The 18,915-nt window shown below is 47.7% G+C and overlaps 1 protein-coding gene across 3 annotated transcripts in view; it reads right to left on the reverse strand.

Annotated features, from left to right (window-relative positions):
- Window positions 1–161: 161 nt before the first annotated feature.
- syt1a (synaptotagmin Ia) overlaps window positions 162–18,915 on the reverse strand; it is a 604,743-nt gene continuing 585,989 nt past the window's right edge. For all 3 annotated transcript variants that reach the window (XM_072552044.1, XM_072552043.1, XM_072552045.1), the window contains 2 exons: window positions 6,774–6,907; window positions 162–2,290 (listed from right to left, as the gene is read on the reverse strand). In XM_072552044.1, the coding sequence (XP_072408145.1) occupies window positions 2,084–2,290; window positions 6,774–6,907 (341 nt within the window). In that variant the 3' untranslated portion in view covers window positions 162–2,083. The remainder of the gene's footprint in view (window positions 2,291–6,773; window positions 6,908–18,915) is intronic.

Here is an 18,915-nt window from a genome sequence, read left to right on the forward strand (position 1 = left end):
GGGTAGAGAACTCCAATATCTTTACATTACGCTACCACCTACACGTCAGGCAGCATTTCACCGGCGTTGGGCTTTCTTAACGTGAAAGGTGCAATCTGAATATAAGTTCATATTTTGCCTTGTTGCTCAGAGTACAAACTCCCCACAAATTTCACAGATCGTTAATTCTTTAAATCTGTAATCAATTTTTATTTTTTTTATAAACAAACAGTAAGTAACACGTGTAATTTTACAGTCATTTAAAACATCAACTGGAAATAAAACAGTTTCTTGAACACCAGTGGAATATTAAGTCATATAAACATCAGAAACTTCACAATGTCATTCACTACACAAAGTGAACTCAAATCAGAGAGAGAAAGAGAGAGTTACTTCACCCAGTATGAAGGTTCACAGAGCTCGCAGCCTCACGAGCAAAATGACAGCAGGAACACTGCAATACATCGATGATACACATCAAGCATTCAAGCAGGATAGGTCATGTAAGTGATCAGACACAAAGGCAACTAGTTATCATTCTACAACATCTGATGCTAATGTTTTTTACACTTCATTATCATAAAGATTAGCATTTAATTATGGTGTGTTGTCTCACAGCAGGCTTAGATATTCTTTATTAAGTATAAAGGGAGGAGGGGCACCGTCTGGTTATGGCTGTACTTAAGTTGTGACTATCAGAAAGAATCAGAATCCTTTATTTGGCAGTGTCTTTTTGTTTTATACATATATATATAACTCTGCTTCTTGATATGACTTAACTTCGTCAATTAAACCCGCACATTACCATCTCAGTGGCAGTTTCTGACGCAATGTGCTCATTGCCTGACTTTGTTAAAATCCTGAGCTAAGTTTATACTAACATTGAATAACTAAAGCTTTCAAAACGACTGCTCGGTCTTACGTCCAAGGCGTTGTGGCCCGATGATAGGAGAACACCATTTCACAATGCTTTGTTTGTGTTTATCATTGCACAGTGCTCGAAAACAATGCTGTTTGTGATTTTGTCAGTTTCTGCTGTTTCCCTGGAATTCGAGATTTAGCTCTCCTGCACAGATACCAACCCCCCCGCCCCCTCAGTGCCGTGTTGGTCCCCATTGTCTGAGTGGAACTTGGGGTGTCGGAGGGGGGAAATTATGCAGTCAACCTGACAGGGCAGCGGAAAGGAATGATTATCCTGGCAAGAAATTAAAACAGATAAACTCACACATCAGAATCAAAATCACTATTGAATAAACTTGTTGCTATCCCACTGAAGATTCTATATTTCTAAGCACACAGGGCAGTCACAGTGATACACAGAACAGTCCTTTAGACTCTAATGGAATGACTGGTAGCTTTAATAATTAGTGCCATTGACTACATTAGAACAAGAGAAAACATTTAAAACTCTTTCCAAAGTGTGTGCCAATTCACAAAACAATGATGGCACTTGCTTCAGTTCATTACTCCTGGCCCTCTCGCTTACCTTAACTGAAATGTGATCCCTTCCTGCTCAATAGGTTTCACAAGAAGGAAATCACTGGAATGCAGAAGAAATATGTAACTCATAATATATAGCATTGACTTTCCTATTTATCAGTCAATTTATATAATTTAAAATAGAACATCTTATTAAAAACAATACACAGAATAAGAAATGCTAACAACATACAAACGCACAGACTAGAAATCATTTTCCGCTTTACGGTGTATATACAATCATGCCCTATCTACACAGATCATATTGCTTAAAAGGATGATTGTTTTGGAAAGGAGTGTTGACATGAAGGAATATTTGTTCTTAACCAGATCTACGTTTAAGTAATGGTGCAGTGCAGAGGGAAAGGGACTGAATAGGAGGAGAGTAACCACTGGAAGTGGCTGGGAAGGGAAAACCAGTAAAACTAGTCAATGAGAACATACTGGTCTGCCTCATCCTGTGTACTTTACAATGGAGGACCAGTATGACCAGTATGTCGCCCACTTCCTAGTATGACTGTTTTTGGTTGACAGGTTTTTTTTTCCCTCTGGGGTTGGAGGCTGAGGTACAATATTTACACACACTTGATGATGAGTATTAAATGGAGAAACACTGAAAGGCTTTTCATTTCTTCAGGCCAAGGGCGACATCCACTTCTTCCTCAGACTGCAGGGTGTGCCATTGTGCTATGGGACGCCTTGGATTGGCCAGCATGTCTGACCAATGGCGAAGCTCTGCAGCTGTGCTGTTGTAGCCAACAAAGACCTTCCCGATAGCATCATTTTTGCCGATCTTGTCATAGTCCAGGACAGTGACAACAACCTGCACCTTCTGTGGGAGAATAAACATGGAAGACGGTTACAAGGAGATGGTAATGCAAAGCTGCCCTTTACTGATTCAGTTCTGCTCAATGATCATGAACTGGTTTTCCTCTTCCATGAGATTAGGAACAGCCTTGTGCAGTGTGTAGGAGCTCTGTCACATGCAGTCACAGCTGAAGTTTCAGAGCTTTCTGATACTTTACCCTAAGTGAAGGCTGACACTGTGCTGTGAGCAAATGAGTTCTAAATCATAAAATCATACAGCACACCAGAGGCCCTTCAGCCCATCAAGCCAGTGCTGCCAAAGATACACTTCTACCGACGCTGGTCCCATTTTCCTGTACTAGGCACGTAGTGTGACAATGCTGTAGCTTTAAGAGGTTATATTGCCCTGGTTTCTTTCTGGAGAGGGGTTGAACAAGAGGTACCAAGCCAGCTAGTTAAGGCCACCGGAGTAAACAGCTTGGGAGGCCTTGGGTTTATCTTAATGCAGCCTGAAAGGGTGTAGCCAGCTCTCACAGATGAGGATTTTTGGGTTTTGGTTTCTCAGTAACATCAGAAGTTATTGGGGTCTCAACAGAGTTGGAAGCTTCAGTCAATGCCTACTGGCTGCTACTTTCGCTGAACTTTCTTGATGTTTTTTCCTGCTGGATGTAAGAACCTGTGTCTGAATTTGCCTTTTTTTTCAAGGGGAGTGTTTATGGGATGTTGCTATGTTGGAACAGTTAATTAGTAATAGTTAATATATCTGTTATTCTTTTAAGTTTCCAATAGAGTTATTTTAAATTTCTCTTTCTTTGGTGGAATTTTAACTATAATGTTGAAATAAATTGTGTTTTGCTAACATCGAGCAGTCGGACCAGTTGCATTGCACCAGGAACAGACACTTCACATTCACCTTTAAAATAAGAAACATTTCGGATATAGGCTATCTTCTTAAAATATTTTGAGGGGGTCTGGTCTGGGTCATAACAATAGCCTTGAACATTATGATATTTTGAGTGGGTCATCCAAGTCCTTTTTAAAGCTTTGTGAGGTTTCCCACCTCAACATCACCCCCACATCGTCCCCCCATCCCCAGGCAGTGCATTCTAGATTCCGCAGCCAATGCGTGAAAAGAAACATTTTCTCAAGTCCCCTCCAAAATTCCAGTCTTTCACTTTAAAAATGATGCCACCTTGTTACTGACCTTTTTACTAAGGGGATCAGCTGCTCTCTGTTCACCCTGTCCATGCCCCTCATCATCATATACACCTCAAACAGGTCCCTTCTCAGCCTCCTCTGTTCGAAGGAAAACAACCCCATCCTTTCCAGCCTTTCTTGATCTCGGGGATAAGGGGCTTGTCACATAAGGAGCAGCTCAGGGTCTGTACTCAGTGGTGTTTAGAAGGATGGGGGGGTGGAGAGATCTGTTTGAAACCTACAGAATACCGAGAGGCCTGGACAGAGTGGACATTGGGAAGATGTTTCCACTAGTAGGAGAGACCAGGACCTTAGGGCACAGCCTCAGAGTGAAGGGATGGCCCTTTAAGAGAAGTTTCTTCAGCCAGAGAGTGGGGAATCTGTGGGACTCATTACTGCAGAGGGCTGGGGAGGCCAAGTTACTGAGAGTATATAAGACAGAGATAGATAGGTCGCTGATCGGTAAGGGGATCAAGGGTTACAGGGTGAAGGCAGGAGAATGGGGTTGAGAAACCTACCAGCCATGATTAAATGGTGGAGCAGACTAGATGGGCCGAATGGGCTAATTCTGCCACTACATCTGATGATCTTATGGTTCGCATTGTAAAAGCAATCCCAGTCATTTATGCCAGTGAGGGGTCCAGGTGTTAGTGACAGGGGAATTTTTCAATCGCCTCAGTCCTGCTCAGTATTTGTGATGCCACTAATACGGGTTTTTTTTCAATTGTTCAGCAGCGCCAATCAGGCAGTGGTTTATGGGAAAGTGGCAAAGGTCACCACTTTCTTTATTGTCTCTAAACAGTTAATAAGCCCTCAATCCATTTCCTGGTACTAACTATAGGTGATTATATTAATTGTGCATTGATAATTTTCCTGGATGTTATTGAAAACAGTGTTTTTGCTGTTTGTGTTTACCTATTAAAGCTCATGGAAGCAAGAGTCAGTCATCTCAGCTCCAGGACATCTCTGCAGGAGCTCCTCAGGAGAGTGACCTAGGCCTAATCATCTTCAGCTGCTTCCATATGCCCTTCCCTCCATCATCAGGTCAGAATTGGGGATGCTCCCCGATGATTGCACAATGTTCAACACCTTTCATTATTCAGGTACTGAAGCAGTCTATATTCAAATGCAGCAAGACCTGGACAATACCCAGACAAGTATAACATTTGTGCCACACAAATTCCAGGCAATGACCACCTCTAACAAGAGAAAAACCTTTCACTCTTGACATTCAATTACCATCATTCAATCCCCCAGCATCAACATCCTAAGAGTTATCATTGATCAGAAACTGAACTGGACTCACCATATAAACACAGCGGCTACAAGAGCAGGTCAGAGACTGGGAATACTGAAGCAAGTAACTCACCTCCTGACTCCCCAAAGCCTGTCCACCATCTACAAGGCACAAGTCAGGAGTGTGATGGAATACTCCCCACTTGCCTGGATGGGGGCAGCCCCAACAACACTCAGGAAGCCTCACACCATCCAGGACAAAGCAGCCCACTGATCGGCATTACATTCACAAGCATCCACTCCCTCCACCACCAATGCTCAGTAGCAGCAGTGTGTATCAGCTACAAGATGCACTGCAGCACCTCACCAAGATTCCTTATCAGCAGCTTCCAAACCCACAACCACCTCCATCTAGAAACAGATACATGGGAACACCACCCTCTACAAGCTCCCCTCCAAGTCACTCACCATCCTAACTTGGAAATATATCGTCGTTCCTTCACTGTCACTGGGTCAGAATCCTGGAATTCCCTCTCTAAGGGCATTGTGCATCTACCCACAGCACATAGATTGTAGCGGTTCAAGAAGGTAGCTCACCCCCACCTTCTCAAGAGGCAATTAGGGACAGGCAATAAATACTGGGCCCAGCTGGTGTTGCCCCACATTCCAAGAGCGAATAAAAAATTAAAGACAGTTTGCACGAATGCTACTTTGTATTGGGCAGGTGAAGGAATAATCTAATTGAATCAGTGAAAGGATCCAATGGGGTAGATGGTCAGAAATAATCTCAGTGGAAAAGTCCAGAGTCTTAAAGTTAAAATTTGAGCTGAGCTGTTCAGCTGTTTAGAAAGGGCAGTGGACATTTGGAACTCTGTCTTCCTCAAAAAGCTGTGGGATGCTTGGAATTTTCAGAATTGGGTCTGGCAGATCTTTGAGGTTGAGTTGTGAAGGAATATGGACTATTGGTCGATTGGTGACTGTTGAGCAGTGGCACATTAATTGGGAGCTTTATGGCTTCCTCAAGCTTCCTTCATGTTAATTCAATCACAGGAATGAATTCAAGTCAGCATTTATTGCCCATCCCTAATTGCCCAAAAGACAGATAAGAATCAATCACATTGCTCTGCGTCTGGAGTCACACGTAGGCTATACCAGGCGAGGTTGGCAGATTTCCTTCCCTCAGGGACATTACTGAACCAGCTGGGTATTCCCCTAACAATTAACATTCATCATCAAATCACAGATTTTTATTGAATTCAAATTCCACCTATGGAAGGATTTGAACTCAGGCCCCCAGAATGTTAGCTGAGTTTCTGGATTAATAGTCTAGCGATAATACCACTAGGTCATTGCCTTACTTTCTCTACTAGAGCACAAACAAGTGAAGCTTCTCTCTATAATTCAAGTTGGACACAGCCCCTTTCCTTTGGTCTGCTGTCTAACCTGGACTGGGCTGCAACAGCAACATAACAATTGCAAAGTTGGTTTTCAACTGCTGCCCCTAAGCTGGGGGATTCTGCAGCTCCTAGGGACAGTGACGGGTTTGATTGAGACCCCTCACACTTTGAGAAAACAAGGAATATTTATGCTGTGTAAAATTTTACTGCACAGGAGGAGACTAATCAGCCCCTGGGCTACCTCTTTGAAGGTTAGTTCATAACCCCACAGGCCTGCTCCTTCCCTAAGGCTATGCCATACTTGCCTGTTTAATTTATTGATCCAATTTCCTTCTGAAAGTTTTCACGGAATCTGATCTGAGCAATCTTTTACGCAGTGCATTCTGAATCAAAACAATTCATGACACAAAAAGAATTCTCTTCTGCCTCCCCCTGTTTCTGTTCCAATTATCTGACATTGGTGTTACTCATCCTGCCACCAGTGGAACCATTTCTGAAATATTTGTTTCATGAAATTCCTCATTATTCTGAACATCTCTGATTAATCTCCCCTAACGTTCCCTGTTTGATGAGAGAATGATTTCATCTTCTCTTTGTCTCACGTTGTGCCTCTCATGTCTGGGATGGTTCTGGTGAACTGATGTCTTGCTCACCAGTGGTTGTGATCATTGCTGTTACCTGAATTTGCTCAAATGGTACTTCAAAGCTGAAGGACTCGTTGTAGTAGGGGTTAAGGGTATTTTTCTTAATTGTTGTCTTCTTTTTCTTCAGCCTTTTACCATTCTGCATCAGATGGATCTTCACGTAGGGATCTAGGAAAGTAATAGCAAACAAAATATAAAATATGATCAGCAATGGCTTTGTAATTCACTGCAGACTCGGTATTTTTAGTGCAACTTTGCTCTCAGTAAATGTTTTGCACGTGTGGGAATTTGCATTTTCCTTTCTCCTGGTAAACTGACCAGCTGCAGTTTCTGTTTCGATTCTCATGTTCATGAGCTCAGGACGCCCCAGCTGTTGCAGTGTAGGAGACGGTCACTCGTGTATAGCTAACTCCTACATTAGTAACCAGATTATTTGCAGTAGTTTTTTTTCCCCTTTATTCATGGGGTGAGGACGTCACTGGCTAGGCCAACATTTATTGCCCATCCCTAATTCACCCAGAGGGCAGTTAAGAGTCAACTATGTTGCTATGGATCTGGAGTCACATGTAGGCCTGCTCAGACAAGGATGGCAGTTTCTCTCACTTAAAGGACATTAATGAATCGGGTGGGTTATTCCAACAGTGCATTCACGATCATCATTTATATAAATGATTTGGATGTGAGCACAGGAGGCATAGTTAGTAAGTTTGCAGATGACACCAAAATTGGAGGTGTAGTGGACAGCGAAGAAGGTTACTTCAGATTACAACAGGATCTTGATCAGATGGGCCAATGGACTGAGGAGTGGCAGATGGAGTTTAATTCAGATAAATGCGAGGTGTTGCATTTTGGGAAAACAAATCTTAGCAGGACTTATACACTTAATGGTAAGGTCCTAGGGAGTGTTGCTGAATAAACAGACCTTGGAGTGCAGGTTCATAGCTCCTTGAAAGTGGAGTCACAGGTAGATAGGATAGTGAAGAAGGCATTTGGTATGCTTTCCTTTATTGGTCAGAGTATTGAGTACAGGAGCTGGGAGGTCATGTTGTGGCTGTACAGGACATTGGTTGGAATATTGCCACTCTTGGAATATTGTGTGCAATTCTGGTCTCCTTCCGATCGGAAAGATGTTGTGAAACTTGAAAGGGTTCAGAAAAGAGTGTCAGAGGATAAGGGTGACCTTACAGAGATTTATAAAATCATCAGGGACATGGATAGGATAAATAGACAAAGTCTCTTCCCTGGGGTTGGGGAGTCCAGAACTAGAGGGCATAGGTGTAGGGTGAGAGGGGAAAGGTATAAAAGAGACCTATGGGGCAACTTTTTCACACAGAGGGTGGGTACGTGTATGGAATGAGCTGGCAGAGGAAGTGGTGGAGGCTGGTACAATTGCAACATTTAAGAGGCATTTGGATGGGTATATGAATAGGAAGGGTTTGGAGGGATATGGGCTGGGTGCTGGCAGGTGGGACTAGATTGGGTTGGGATATCTGGTCAGCATGGACGGGTTGGACTGAAGGGTCTGTTTCCATGCTGTACATCTGTCTGATTCTAAATTGCAGATTTTTGTTTAGTTGAATTCAAATTCCACAATCTACCATGGTAGGATTTGAAACTGGGTCCCCAGGACATTATCTGGATTGCTGGATTAACAGGCCAGTGACAATACCACTAGGCCATCCCCTCCCGCTTCTGATGTAGCGACGTTGGTTAAGGAATAAATATTGGGGTGGACTCTCTTGTTCCTCTTTGTTGGAGGACGGAAAGACTAGGTCTCTCTTTAACATTTCATGTGAAAGCCAGTACCCACAGCAGTGCTACACTCCCTCAGTACTACACCGTGAGCTTTGGCCTAGAGTCCATATGTAAATCTTTGTGGATACTTTCTGATTTGCTGCTGACACCAAATCCTGAAACATAGTTTCCTTTATGTGCTGCAGATTAATTAAAGCCAACCTCCAGCTTTTGTCTTCACATTACAGTAATGATGACACTTTGGTAATACATATCATTCATGAAGCAATCTGGGACATTGCGAGTATTAAAAAGATGCTACAGAAATGCAGGTTTCTCCCTTGCACGTGCAAGCATGATAGGAGGGATGCAGATGAGAGAGAGCAAGCAGCCAAGGTAAATACATTAATCCCATGTCACTAGTTTAAACTGTGAGCTGCTTTTATTTAAAGGGAGACTGTCCTAGTTTTTGATGTCTTTTCATTGAGCCCTAAGGCATAAAAGGAGAGAGTTTGATGAATCCTAGTCTATTCTGACTTCCTGAAAGAACTATCCCATTCATCCCTTTCTTCTGCCCTTTCCCCATAATCCTGAAAACATTCACTTTTTAAGAACCCATCCAATCTCCTTTTGAAAGTGACTGTTCAATCAGATTCCATTTTGTTCAGGCAGCAGTTTCCAGATCAGAACAATCCCCCTCTGCCTCATATCATCACCGACTTGCAAGACAGAAAGGGGGTTGATGAAATTGCAAAGTCCACAGCTATTTTAACTTCAGCATTGGATCACATTGTCTGGGACATTGTATTCACATCAGATGGCAATTTGGGGAACTCAGATTGAAACATTTCCAATGTAACACTTTCAAAATGCCACATCCTAATAGTTCCATGACTCTGCATATTGTTTTTGCACTTGACTGAAATGTAAGTAAAATTGTCACAGACTCATTGAAGATGATTGCATTTCATCAGAGCCTTAAATCTTTCATTTATTCTTGGTTTAGGATGATTACACCCAAGGTCTTTTTCTCAAGCTTTTGTTTATGTAGTATATTTATTAAACATTCATGAATAAGTAAACACAGAGGAAAGATATGTCTTCATTTTGTGTTGCACTTAGAGTATTTGTGTTAATCTTTCCAGCAGATTGTGGCACTGAATGTATAATAAGAATTATGCCCGTGCAAAGTTATTTTAATATTCAACAAGAGTATCTGTATGCATTTTTCACAACATTGAAAATCCCAGCACAAGGTGAGGCTATTGGGCCTATTGTACATGCGCTGGTCCCCATGATACCTGGACTTTGAACATTGAACATTACAGGACAGTACAGGCCCTTCAGCCCTCGATGTTGTGCTGACCTGCGGAACCAATCTGAAGCCCATCTACCCCACACTATTCCATTTTCATCCATATGCCTATCCAATGATCATTTAAATGCCCTTAAAGTTGGTGAATCTACTACCGTTGCAGGCAGTGCGTTCCACGCTCCTACTACTCTCTAAGTAAAGAAACTACCTCTGACATCTGTCCTATATCTATCACCCCTCAATTTAAAGCTGTGCCCCCTCGTGTTCGCCGTCACCATCCGAGGAAAAAGGTTGGACAATGAGAGCCTATCTAACCTTCTGATTATCTTATATGTCTCAGTTAAGTCACCTCTCAACCTCCTTCTCTCTAATGAAAACAGCCACAAGTCCCTCAGCCTTTCCTCATAAGACCTCCCCTCGATACCAGGCAACATCCTGGTAAATCTCCTCTGAACCCTTTCCAAAACTTCCACCTCCTTCCTATAATGTGGTGACCAGACCTGTACACAATACTCCAAGTGCGGGCTGCACCAGAGTTTTGTACAGCTGCAGCATGACCTTATGGTTCCAAAACTCAATCCCTCTCCCAATAAAAGCTAAAACACTGTATGCCTTCTTAACAACCCTATCATCCTGGGTGGCAAATTTCAGGGATCTATGTACTTGCACACCGAGATCTCTCTGCTCATCTACACTGCCAAGGATCTTACAATTAGCCCAGTACTCTTTATTCCTGTTACTCTTTCCAAAGTGAATCAGCTCACACTTTTTCACATTAATACTTCCATTTGCCACCTCTCAGTCCAGTTCTGCAGCTTATCTATGTCCCTCAGTAAGCTACAACATCCTTCAGTACTATCCACAACTCCACCGAGCTTAGTGTCATCTGCAAATTTACTAATCCATCCTTCTATGCCCTCATCCAGGTCATTTATAAGAATGACAATACAGATTCTTGCAGTACCCCACTAGTAACTAAACTCCAGGTTGAACATTTCCCATCAACCACCACTCTTTGTCTTCTCTCCACTAGCCAATTTCTGATCCAAACCGCTAAATCACCTTCAATCCCATGCTTGCATATTTTGTGCAATGGCCTATCGTGGGGAACCTTATCAAATGCCTTACTGAAATCCATATATACCACATCAACCGCTTTACCCTCACTCTTGGTCACCTTCTCAAAGAACTCAGTAAGGTTTGTGAGATATGACCTACTCTTCACAAAACTGCGTTAACTATCCTTAATCAACTTATTCTTTTCTGTATGATTATAAATCCTATCACTTATAATCTTGCCCATAACCGAAGTAAGGCTCACTGGTCCATAATTACCAGGGCTGTTTCTACTCCCCTTCTTGAACAAGGGGACATTTGCTATCCTCCAGTCTTCTGGCACTATGGACAATGTTGACATAAAGATCAAAGCCAAAGGCTCAGCAGTCTCCTCCCTGACCTCCCAGAGAATCCTAAGATAAATCCCATCCGGCCATGGGGACTTACCTATTTTTATGATTTGGAGATGCCGGTGTTGGACTGGGGTGTACAAAGTTAAAAATCACACAACACCAGATTATAGTCCAACAGGTTTAAGTGAATCACCTGATGAAGGAACTTCGCTCCGAAAGCTAGTGTGTTTCCAATTAAACCTGTTGGACTATAACCTGGTGTTGTGTGATTTTTAACTATCTATTTTTATGCTTTCGAGAACTGCTAACACCTCCTCCTTGTGAGCCTCAATCCCATCTAGTCCAGTAGCCTGTATCTCGGTATTCTCCTCGACTACATTGTCTTTTTCTAGTGTGAATACTGATGAAAAATATTAATTTAGCATTCGCCTATCTTCTCTGACACTACACACAACTTCTTGATTAGTCCTAATCTTACTCTCATCATTCTTTTCTTTCTGATATACCTATCAAAGACCTTAGGCTTTTCCTTGAACCTATTCACCAATGACTTCTCACATCGCCTCCCGGTTCTTCTTAGCTCTGTCTTTTGGTCTTTCCTGGCTAACTTGTAACACTCAAGCACCCTAACTGAGCCTTCACGTCTCATCCTAACATAAACCTCCTGCTTCCTCTTGACAAGAGATTCAACTTCCTCAGTAAACTACAGCTCCCTCACTCGACAACGTCCTCCCTGCCTGACAGGTACATACATATCAAGGACACGCAGTAGCTGTTACTTGAATAAGCTCCACATTTCAATTGTGCCCATCCCCTGCAGTTTCCTTCCCCATCCTATGCATCCTAAATCTTGTCTAATCGCATCATAATTGCCTTTCTCCCAGCAGTAACTCCTACCCTGCGGTATATACCTATCCTTTTCCATTGCTAAAGTAAACATAACCAAATTGTGGTCACTATCACCAAAGTGCTCACCTACCTCCGGTTCATTACCTGACATCGGAGACAAAAACAGAAAGTGCTGGAGGAACTCAACATGTTTGGAGGGAAAGCAGAGTTAACATTTTGAGTCCTGTTACCCGTCTTCAGAACAGGTAATCAGGGATTAAGACACGAGCCGGGATTATATAAATTAGATCAGTTTTCTCTAGAATTAAGGGGGTGATCTGATTGAAGTCTTCAAGATATCAATGAGAAAAGGCGGGATAGATAAGGAGAAACCATTTCCACTGGTTGGAGGTTCTAGAGCGAGGGGTACAGTATGAGAATGAGGGCCAGAGCATTCAGCAGAGATGTTAGGGAGCAGCTTTACACACAAAGGGTGGGAAGGGTTTGGAACGCTCTTCCACAAACAGCAGTGGGTATTAGTTTAAATCTGAGAAGGATAAACCTTTTGTTCAGCAAAAGATATGAAGGGTTACGGGCCAAAGGCAGGGATATGGAGTTAGGCCACAGATCAATGATGATCCTGGATAAAAATAAATTACTGCGGATGCTGGAAACTGAAACCAAAAGAGAAAATGCTGGAAAATCTCAGCAGGTCTGGCAGCATCTGTAAGGAGAGAAAAGAGCTGACGTTGAGTGGTGGAGTGAAAATGTCACCGGATTAGTAACTCAAAACCACAGGGACATGCTATGGGATCACTGGAGCAAGTCGTGAAATTTCAATTCGGTTCTTAACATCTGGCCTCAAAAAGCACTCTGGTTGTTAAATATCAGTTATGAAGATGGGTCATACTAGACTTGAAAGATTAACTCGGATTTCTCTCTCTCTACAGACCTGCTGAGTTTCTCCTGCATTCTCTGTATTTGTTTCAGAATTGAAGCATCTGCAGTATTTTGCTTTTCATTAAAATGTTACTGATTGTTGTAAAGATCCGTCTGGTTCATAATGCACCTCAGAAAAGGAAATCTGATGTCCTTACCTGGTCTGGCTTACATTTGACTCCACACCCACAGCAATGTGCTTGGTTCCGAACTGCCCTCTGAATTGGCACAAGTAGCCACTAGGATAATTAGCGCATCCTCAAAGGAATAGCAAAAAGGAGAGATTTCTGAGGTGAATTATGTTACTTCTCCTTCTCCAATAGGAGAATTAAAAATTCACATGGAAGGAGACAGATCCAGGGAATACAACTCAATTCAGCGCTGTCAGATCATTCAGGACAGAATAGTCCATTTGCCACATCTGCGGAACATAGGAACAGGAATAGGTCATTCAATTGATCCACTACTCAATAGGATCATGGTTGAAACCAAAAGAGAAAATGCTGGAAAATCTCAGCAGGTCTGGCAGCATCTGTAAGGAGAGAAAAGAGCTGACGTTTCAACCCATCTTCATAACTGGTATTTAACAGCCAGAGTGCTTTATGAGGCCAGTGTTAAGAACCGAATTGGAATTTCACGACTTGCTCCAGTGATCCCAAAGCATGTCCCTGTGGTTTTGAGTTACTAATCCGGCGACATTTGCACTCCACCACCGATTAGATTGTGCAGAGATAACCAGGTACAAAGCTTGAGAGGTACCATTAGACATCAGCGTAGGACAAGGCCTCCAGAGTCAAACACAGCCAGTGTGGAGATCAAACCGGTGCTCTGTATCATACTGTAGCTATCCAACCAACTGTGCGAACTGAATCCACCCACCTCCTCATTATTCTCAGGAGGTACTGACCCTCCGACAGTGCGGCATTCCCTCAGTACTGACCCTCCGACAGTGTGGCACTCCCTCAGTACTGACCCTCTGACAGTGTGGCACTCCCTCAGTATTGACCCTGTGACAGTGCGGCACTCCCTCAGTACTGACCCTCTGACAGTGCAGCACTCCCTCAGCACTGACCCTCCAACAGTGCGGCACTCCGTCAGCACTGACCCTCTGACAGTGCGGCACTCCCTCAGTACTGACCCTCTGACAGTGCGGCACTCCCTCAGTACTGACCCTCTGACAGTGCAGCACTCCCTCAGCACTGACCCTCCGACAGTGCGGCACTCCCTCAGCACTGACCCTCTGACAGTGCGGCACTCCCTCAGCACTGACCCTCCGACAGTGTGACACTCCCTCAGTACTGACCCTCTGACAGTGTGGCACTCCCTCAGTACTGACCCTCTGACAGTGCGGCACTCCCTCAGTACTGACCCTCTGACAGTGCAGCACTCCCTCAGCACTGACCCTCCGACAGTGCGGCACTCCCTCAGCACTGACCCTCTGACAGTGCGGCACTCCCTCAGTACTGACCCTCTGACAGTGCGGCACTCCCTCAGTACTGACCCTCTGACAGTGCAGCACTCCCTCAGCACTGACCCTCCGACAGTGCGGCACTCCCTCAGCACTGACCCTCTGACAGTGCGGCACTCCCTCAGTACTGACCCTCTGACAGTGCGGCACTCCCTCAGTACTGACCCTCTGACAGTGCGGCACTCCCTCAGCACTGACCCTCTGACAGTGCGGCATTCCCTCAGCACTGACCCTCCGACAGTGTGGCACTCCCTCAGTACTGACCCTCCGACAGTGCGGCACTCCCTCAGTACTGACCCTCCGACAGTGTGGCACTCCCTCAGCACTGACCCTCTGACAGTGCGGCACTCCCTCAGTACTGACCCTCTGACAGTGCGGCACTCCCTCAGCACTGACCCTCTGACAGTGCGGCACTCCCTCAGCACTGACCCTCTGACAGTGCGGCACTCCCTCAGCACTGACCCTCTGACAGTGCGGCACTCCCTCAGCACTGACCCTCTGACAGTGCGGCACTCCCTCAGCACTGACCCTCTGACAGTGCGGCACTCCCTCAGCACTGACCCTCTGACAGTGCGGCACTCCCTCAGTACTGACCCTCTGACAGTGCGGCACTTCCTCAGCACTGACCCTCTGACAGTGCGGCACTCCCTCAGCACTGACCCTCTGACAGTGCGGCATTCCCTCAGCACTGACCCTCTGACAGTGCGGCACTCCCTCAGTACTGACCCTCTGACAGTGCGGCACTCCCTCAGTACTGACCCTCTGACAGTGCGGCACTCCATCAGCACTGACCCTCTGACAGTGCGGCACTCCCTCAGTACTGACCCTCTGACAGTGCGGCACTCCCTCAGCACTGACCCTCTGACAGTGCGGCACTCCCTCAGCACTGACCCTCTGACAGTGCGGCACTCCCTCAGCACTGACCCTCTGACAGTGCGGCACTCCCTCAGCACTGACCCTCTGACAGTGCGGCACTCCCACAGCACTGACCCTCTGACAGTGCGGCACTCCCTCAGTACTGACCCTCTGACAGTGCCCTCTCCCTATGCACTGACCCTCCGACAGTGCAGCACTCCCTCAGCCCTGACTCTCTGACAATGCAGCACTCCCTCAGCACTGACCCTCCGACAGTGCGGCACTCCCTCAGTACTGACCCTCCGACAGTGCGGCACTCCCTCAGCACTGACCCTCTGACAGTGCGGCACTCCCTCAGTACTGACCCTCTGAGAGTACGGCACTCCCTCAGTACTGACCCTCTGACAGTGCGGCAATCCCTCAGCACTGACCCTCCGACAGTGTGGCACTCCCTCAGTACTGACCCTGTGACAGTGCGGCACTCCCTCAGTACTGACCCTCTGACAGTGCAGCACTCCCTCAGCACTGACCCTCCGACAGTGCGGCACTCCCTCAGCACTGACCCTCTGACAGTGCGGCACTCCCTCAGTACTGACCCTCTGACAGTGCGGCACTCCCTCAGTACTGACCCTCTGACAGTGCAGCACTCCCTCAGCACTGACCCTCCGACAGTGCGGCACTCCCTCAGCACTGACCCTCTGACAGTGCGGCACTCCCTCAGTACTGACCCTCTGACAGTGCGGCACTCCCTCAGTACTGACCCTCTGACAGTGCGGCACTCCCTCAGCACTGACCCTCTGACAGTGCGGCATTCCCTCAGCACTGACCCTCCGACAGTGTGGCACTCCCTCAGTACTGACCCTCCGACAGTGCGGCACTCCCTCAGTACTGACCCTCCGACAGTGTGGCACTCCCTCAGCACTGACCCTCTGACAGTGCGGCACTCCCTCAGCACTGACCCTCTGACAGTGCGGCACTCCCTCAGCACTGACCCTCTGACAGTGCGGTACTCCCTCAGCACTGACTCTCTGACAGTGCGGCACTCCCTCAGCACTGACCCTCTGACAGTGCGGCACTCCCTCAGCACTGACCCTCTGACAGTGCGGCACTCCCTCAGCACTGACCCTCTGACAGTGCGGCACTCCCTCAGCACTGACCCTCTGACAGTGCGGCACTCCCTCAGCACTGACCCTCTGACAGTGCGGCACTCCCTCAGCACTGACCCTCTGACAGTGCGGCACTCCCTCAGTACTGACCCTCTGACAGTGCGGCACTTCCTCAGCACTGACCCTCTGACAGTGCGGCACTCCCTCAGCACTGACCCTCTGACAGTGCGGCATTCCCTCAGCACTGACCCTCTGACAGTGCGGCACTCCCTCAGTACTGACCCTCTGACAGTGCCCTCTCCCTATGCACTGACCCTCCAACAGTGCAGCACTCCCTCAGCCCTGACTCTCTGACAATGCAGCACTCCCTCAGCACTGACCCTCCGACAGTGCGGCACTCCCTCAGTACTGACCCTCCGACAGTGCGGCACTCCCTCAGCACAGACCCTCTGACAGTGCGGCACTCCCTCAGTACTGACCCTCTGAGAGTACGGCACTCCCTCAGTACTGACCCTCTGACAGTGCGGCACTCCCTCAGCACTGACCCTCTGACAGTGCGGCACTCCGTCAGCACTGACCCTCTGACAGTGTGGCACTCCCTCAGCACTGACCCTCCGACAGTGCAGCACTCCCTCAGCACTGACCCTCTGACAGTGCGGCACTCCCTCAGCACTGACCCTCTGACAGTGCAGTACTCCCTCAGTATTGACCCTCTGACAGTGCGGCACTCCCTCAGTACTGACCCTCTGACAGTGCAGCACTCCCTCAGCACTGACCCTCTGACAGTGCGGCACTCCCTCAGTACTGACCCTCTGACAGTGCGGCACTCCCTCAGCACTGACACTCTGACAGAGCGGCACTCCCTCAGTACTGACCCTCTGACAGTGCGGCTCTCCCTCAGTACTGACCCTCTGACAGTGCGGCACTCCCTCAGCACTGACCCTCTGACAGTGCGGTACTCCCTCAGCACTGACCCTCTGACAGTGTGGCACTCCCTCAGCACTGACCCTCCGACAGTGCGGCATTCCCTCAGCACTGACCCTCTGACAGTGCGGCACTCCCTCAGCACTGACCCTCTGACAGTGCGGTACTCCCTCAGTATTGACCCTCTGACAGTGTGGCACTCCCTCAGCACTGACCCTCTGACAGTGCGGCACTCCCTCAGCACTGACCCTCTGACAGTGCGGCACTCCCTCAGCACTGACCCTCCGACAGTGTGGCACTCCCTCAGTACTGACCCTCTGACAGTGTGGCACTCCCTCAGTACTGACCCTCTGACAGTGCGGCACTCCCTCAGTACTGACCCTCTGACAGTGCAGCACTCCCTCAGCACTGACCCTCCGACAGTGCGGCACTCCCTCAGCACTGACCCTCTGACAGTGCGGCACTCCCTCAGTACTGACCCTCTGACAGTGCGGCACTCCCTCAGTACTGACCCTCTGACAGTGCAGCACTCCCTCAGCACTGACCCTCCGACAGTGCGGCACTCCCTCAGCACTGACCCTCTGACAGTGCGGCACTCCCTCAGTACTGACCCTCTGACAGTGCGGCACTCCCTCAGTACTGACCCTCTGACAGTGCGGCACTCCCTCAGCACTGACCCTCTGACAGTGCGGCATTCCCTCAGCACTGACCCTCCGACAGTGTGGCACTCCCTCAGTACTGACCCTCCGACAGTGCGGCACTCCCTCAGTACTGACCCTCCGACAGTGTGGCACTCCCTCAGCACTGACCCTCTGACAGTGCGGCACTCCCTCAGTACTGACCCTCTGACAGTGCGGCACTCCCTCAGCACTGACCCTCTGACAGTGCGGCACTCCCTCAGTACTGACCCTCTGACAGTGCGGCACTCCCTCAGCACTGACTCTCTGACAGTGCGGCACTCCCTCAGCACTGACCCTCTGACAGTGCGGCACTCCCTCAGCACTGACCCTCTGACAGTGCGGCACTCCCTCAGCACTGACCCTCTGACAGTGCGGCACTCCCTCAGCACTGACCCTCTGACAGTGCGGCACTCCCTCAGCACTGACCCTCTGACAGTGCGGCACTCCCTCAGCACTGACCCTCTGACAGTGCGGCACTCCCTCAGTACTGACCCTCTGACAGTGCGGCACTTCCTCAGCACTGACCCTCTGACAGTGCGGCACTCCCTCAGCACTGACCCTCTGACAGTGCGGCATTCCCTCAGCACTGACCCTCTGACAGTGCGGCACTCCCTCAGTACTGACCCTCTGACAGTGCGGCACTCCCTCAGTACTGACCCTCTGACAGTGCGGCACTCCATCAGCACTGACCCTCTGACAGTGCGGCACTCCCTCAGTACTGACCCTCTGACAGTGCGGCACTCCCTCAGCACTGACCCTCTGACAGTGCGGCACTCCCTCAGCACTGACCCTCTGACAGTGCGGCACTCCCTCAGCACTGACCCTCTGACAGTGCGGCACTCCCTCAGCACTGACCCTCTGACAGTGCGGCACTCCCACAGCACTGACCCTCTGACAGTGCGGCACTCCCTCAGTACT

This window comes from Chiloscyllium punctatum, chromosome 32, assembly GCF_047496795.1.
Source record: "Chiloscyllium punctatum isolate Juve2018m chromosome 32, sChiPun1.3, whole genome shotgun sequence".
NCBI classification, from domain to species: domain Eukaryota; kingdom Metazoa; phylum Chordata; class Chondrichthyes; order Orectolobiformes; family Hemiscylliidae; genus Chiloscyllium; species Chiloscyllium punctatum.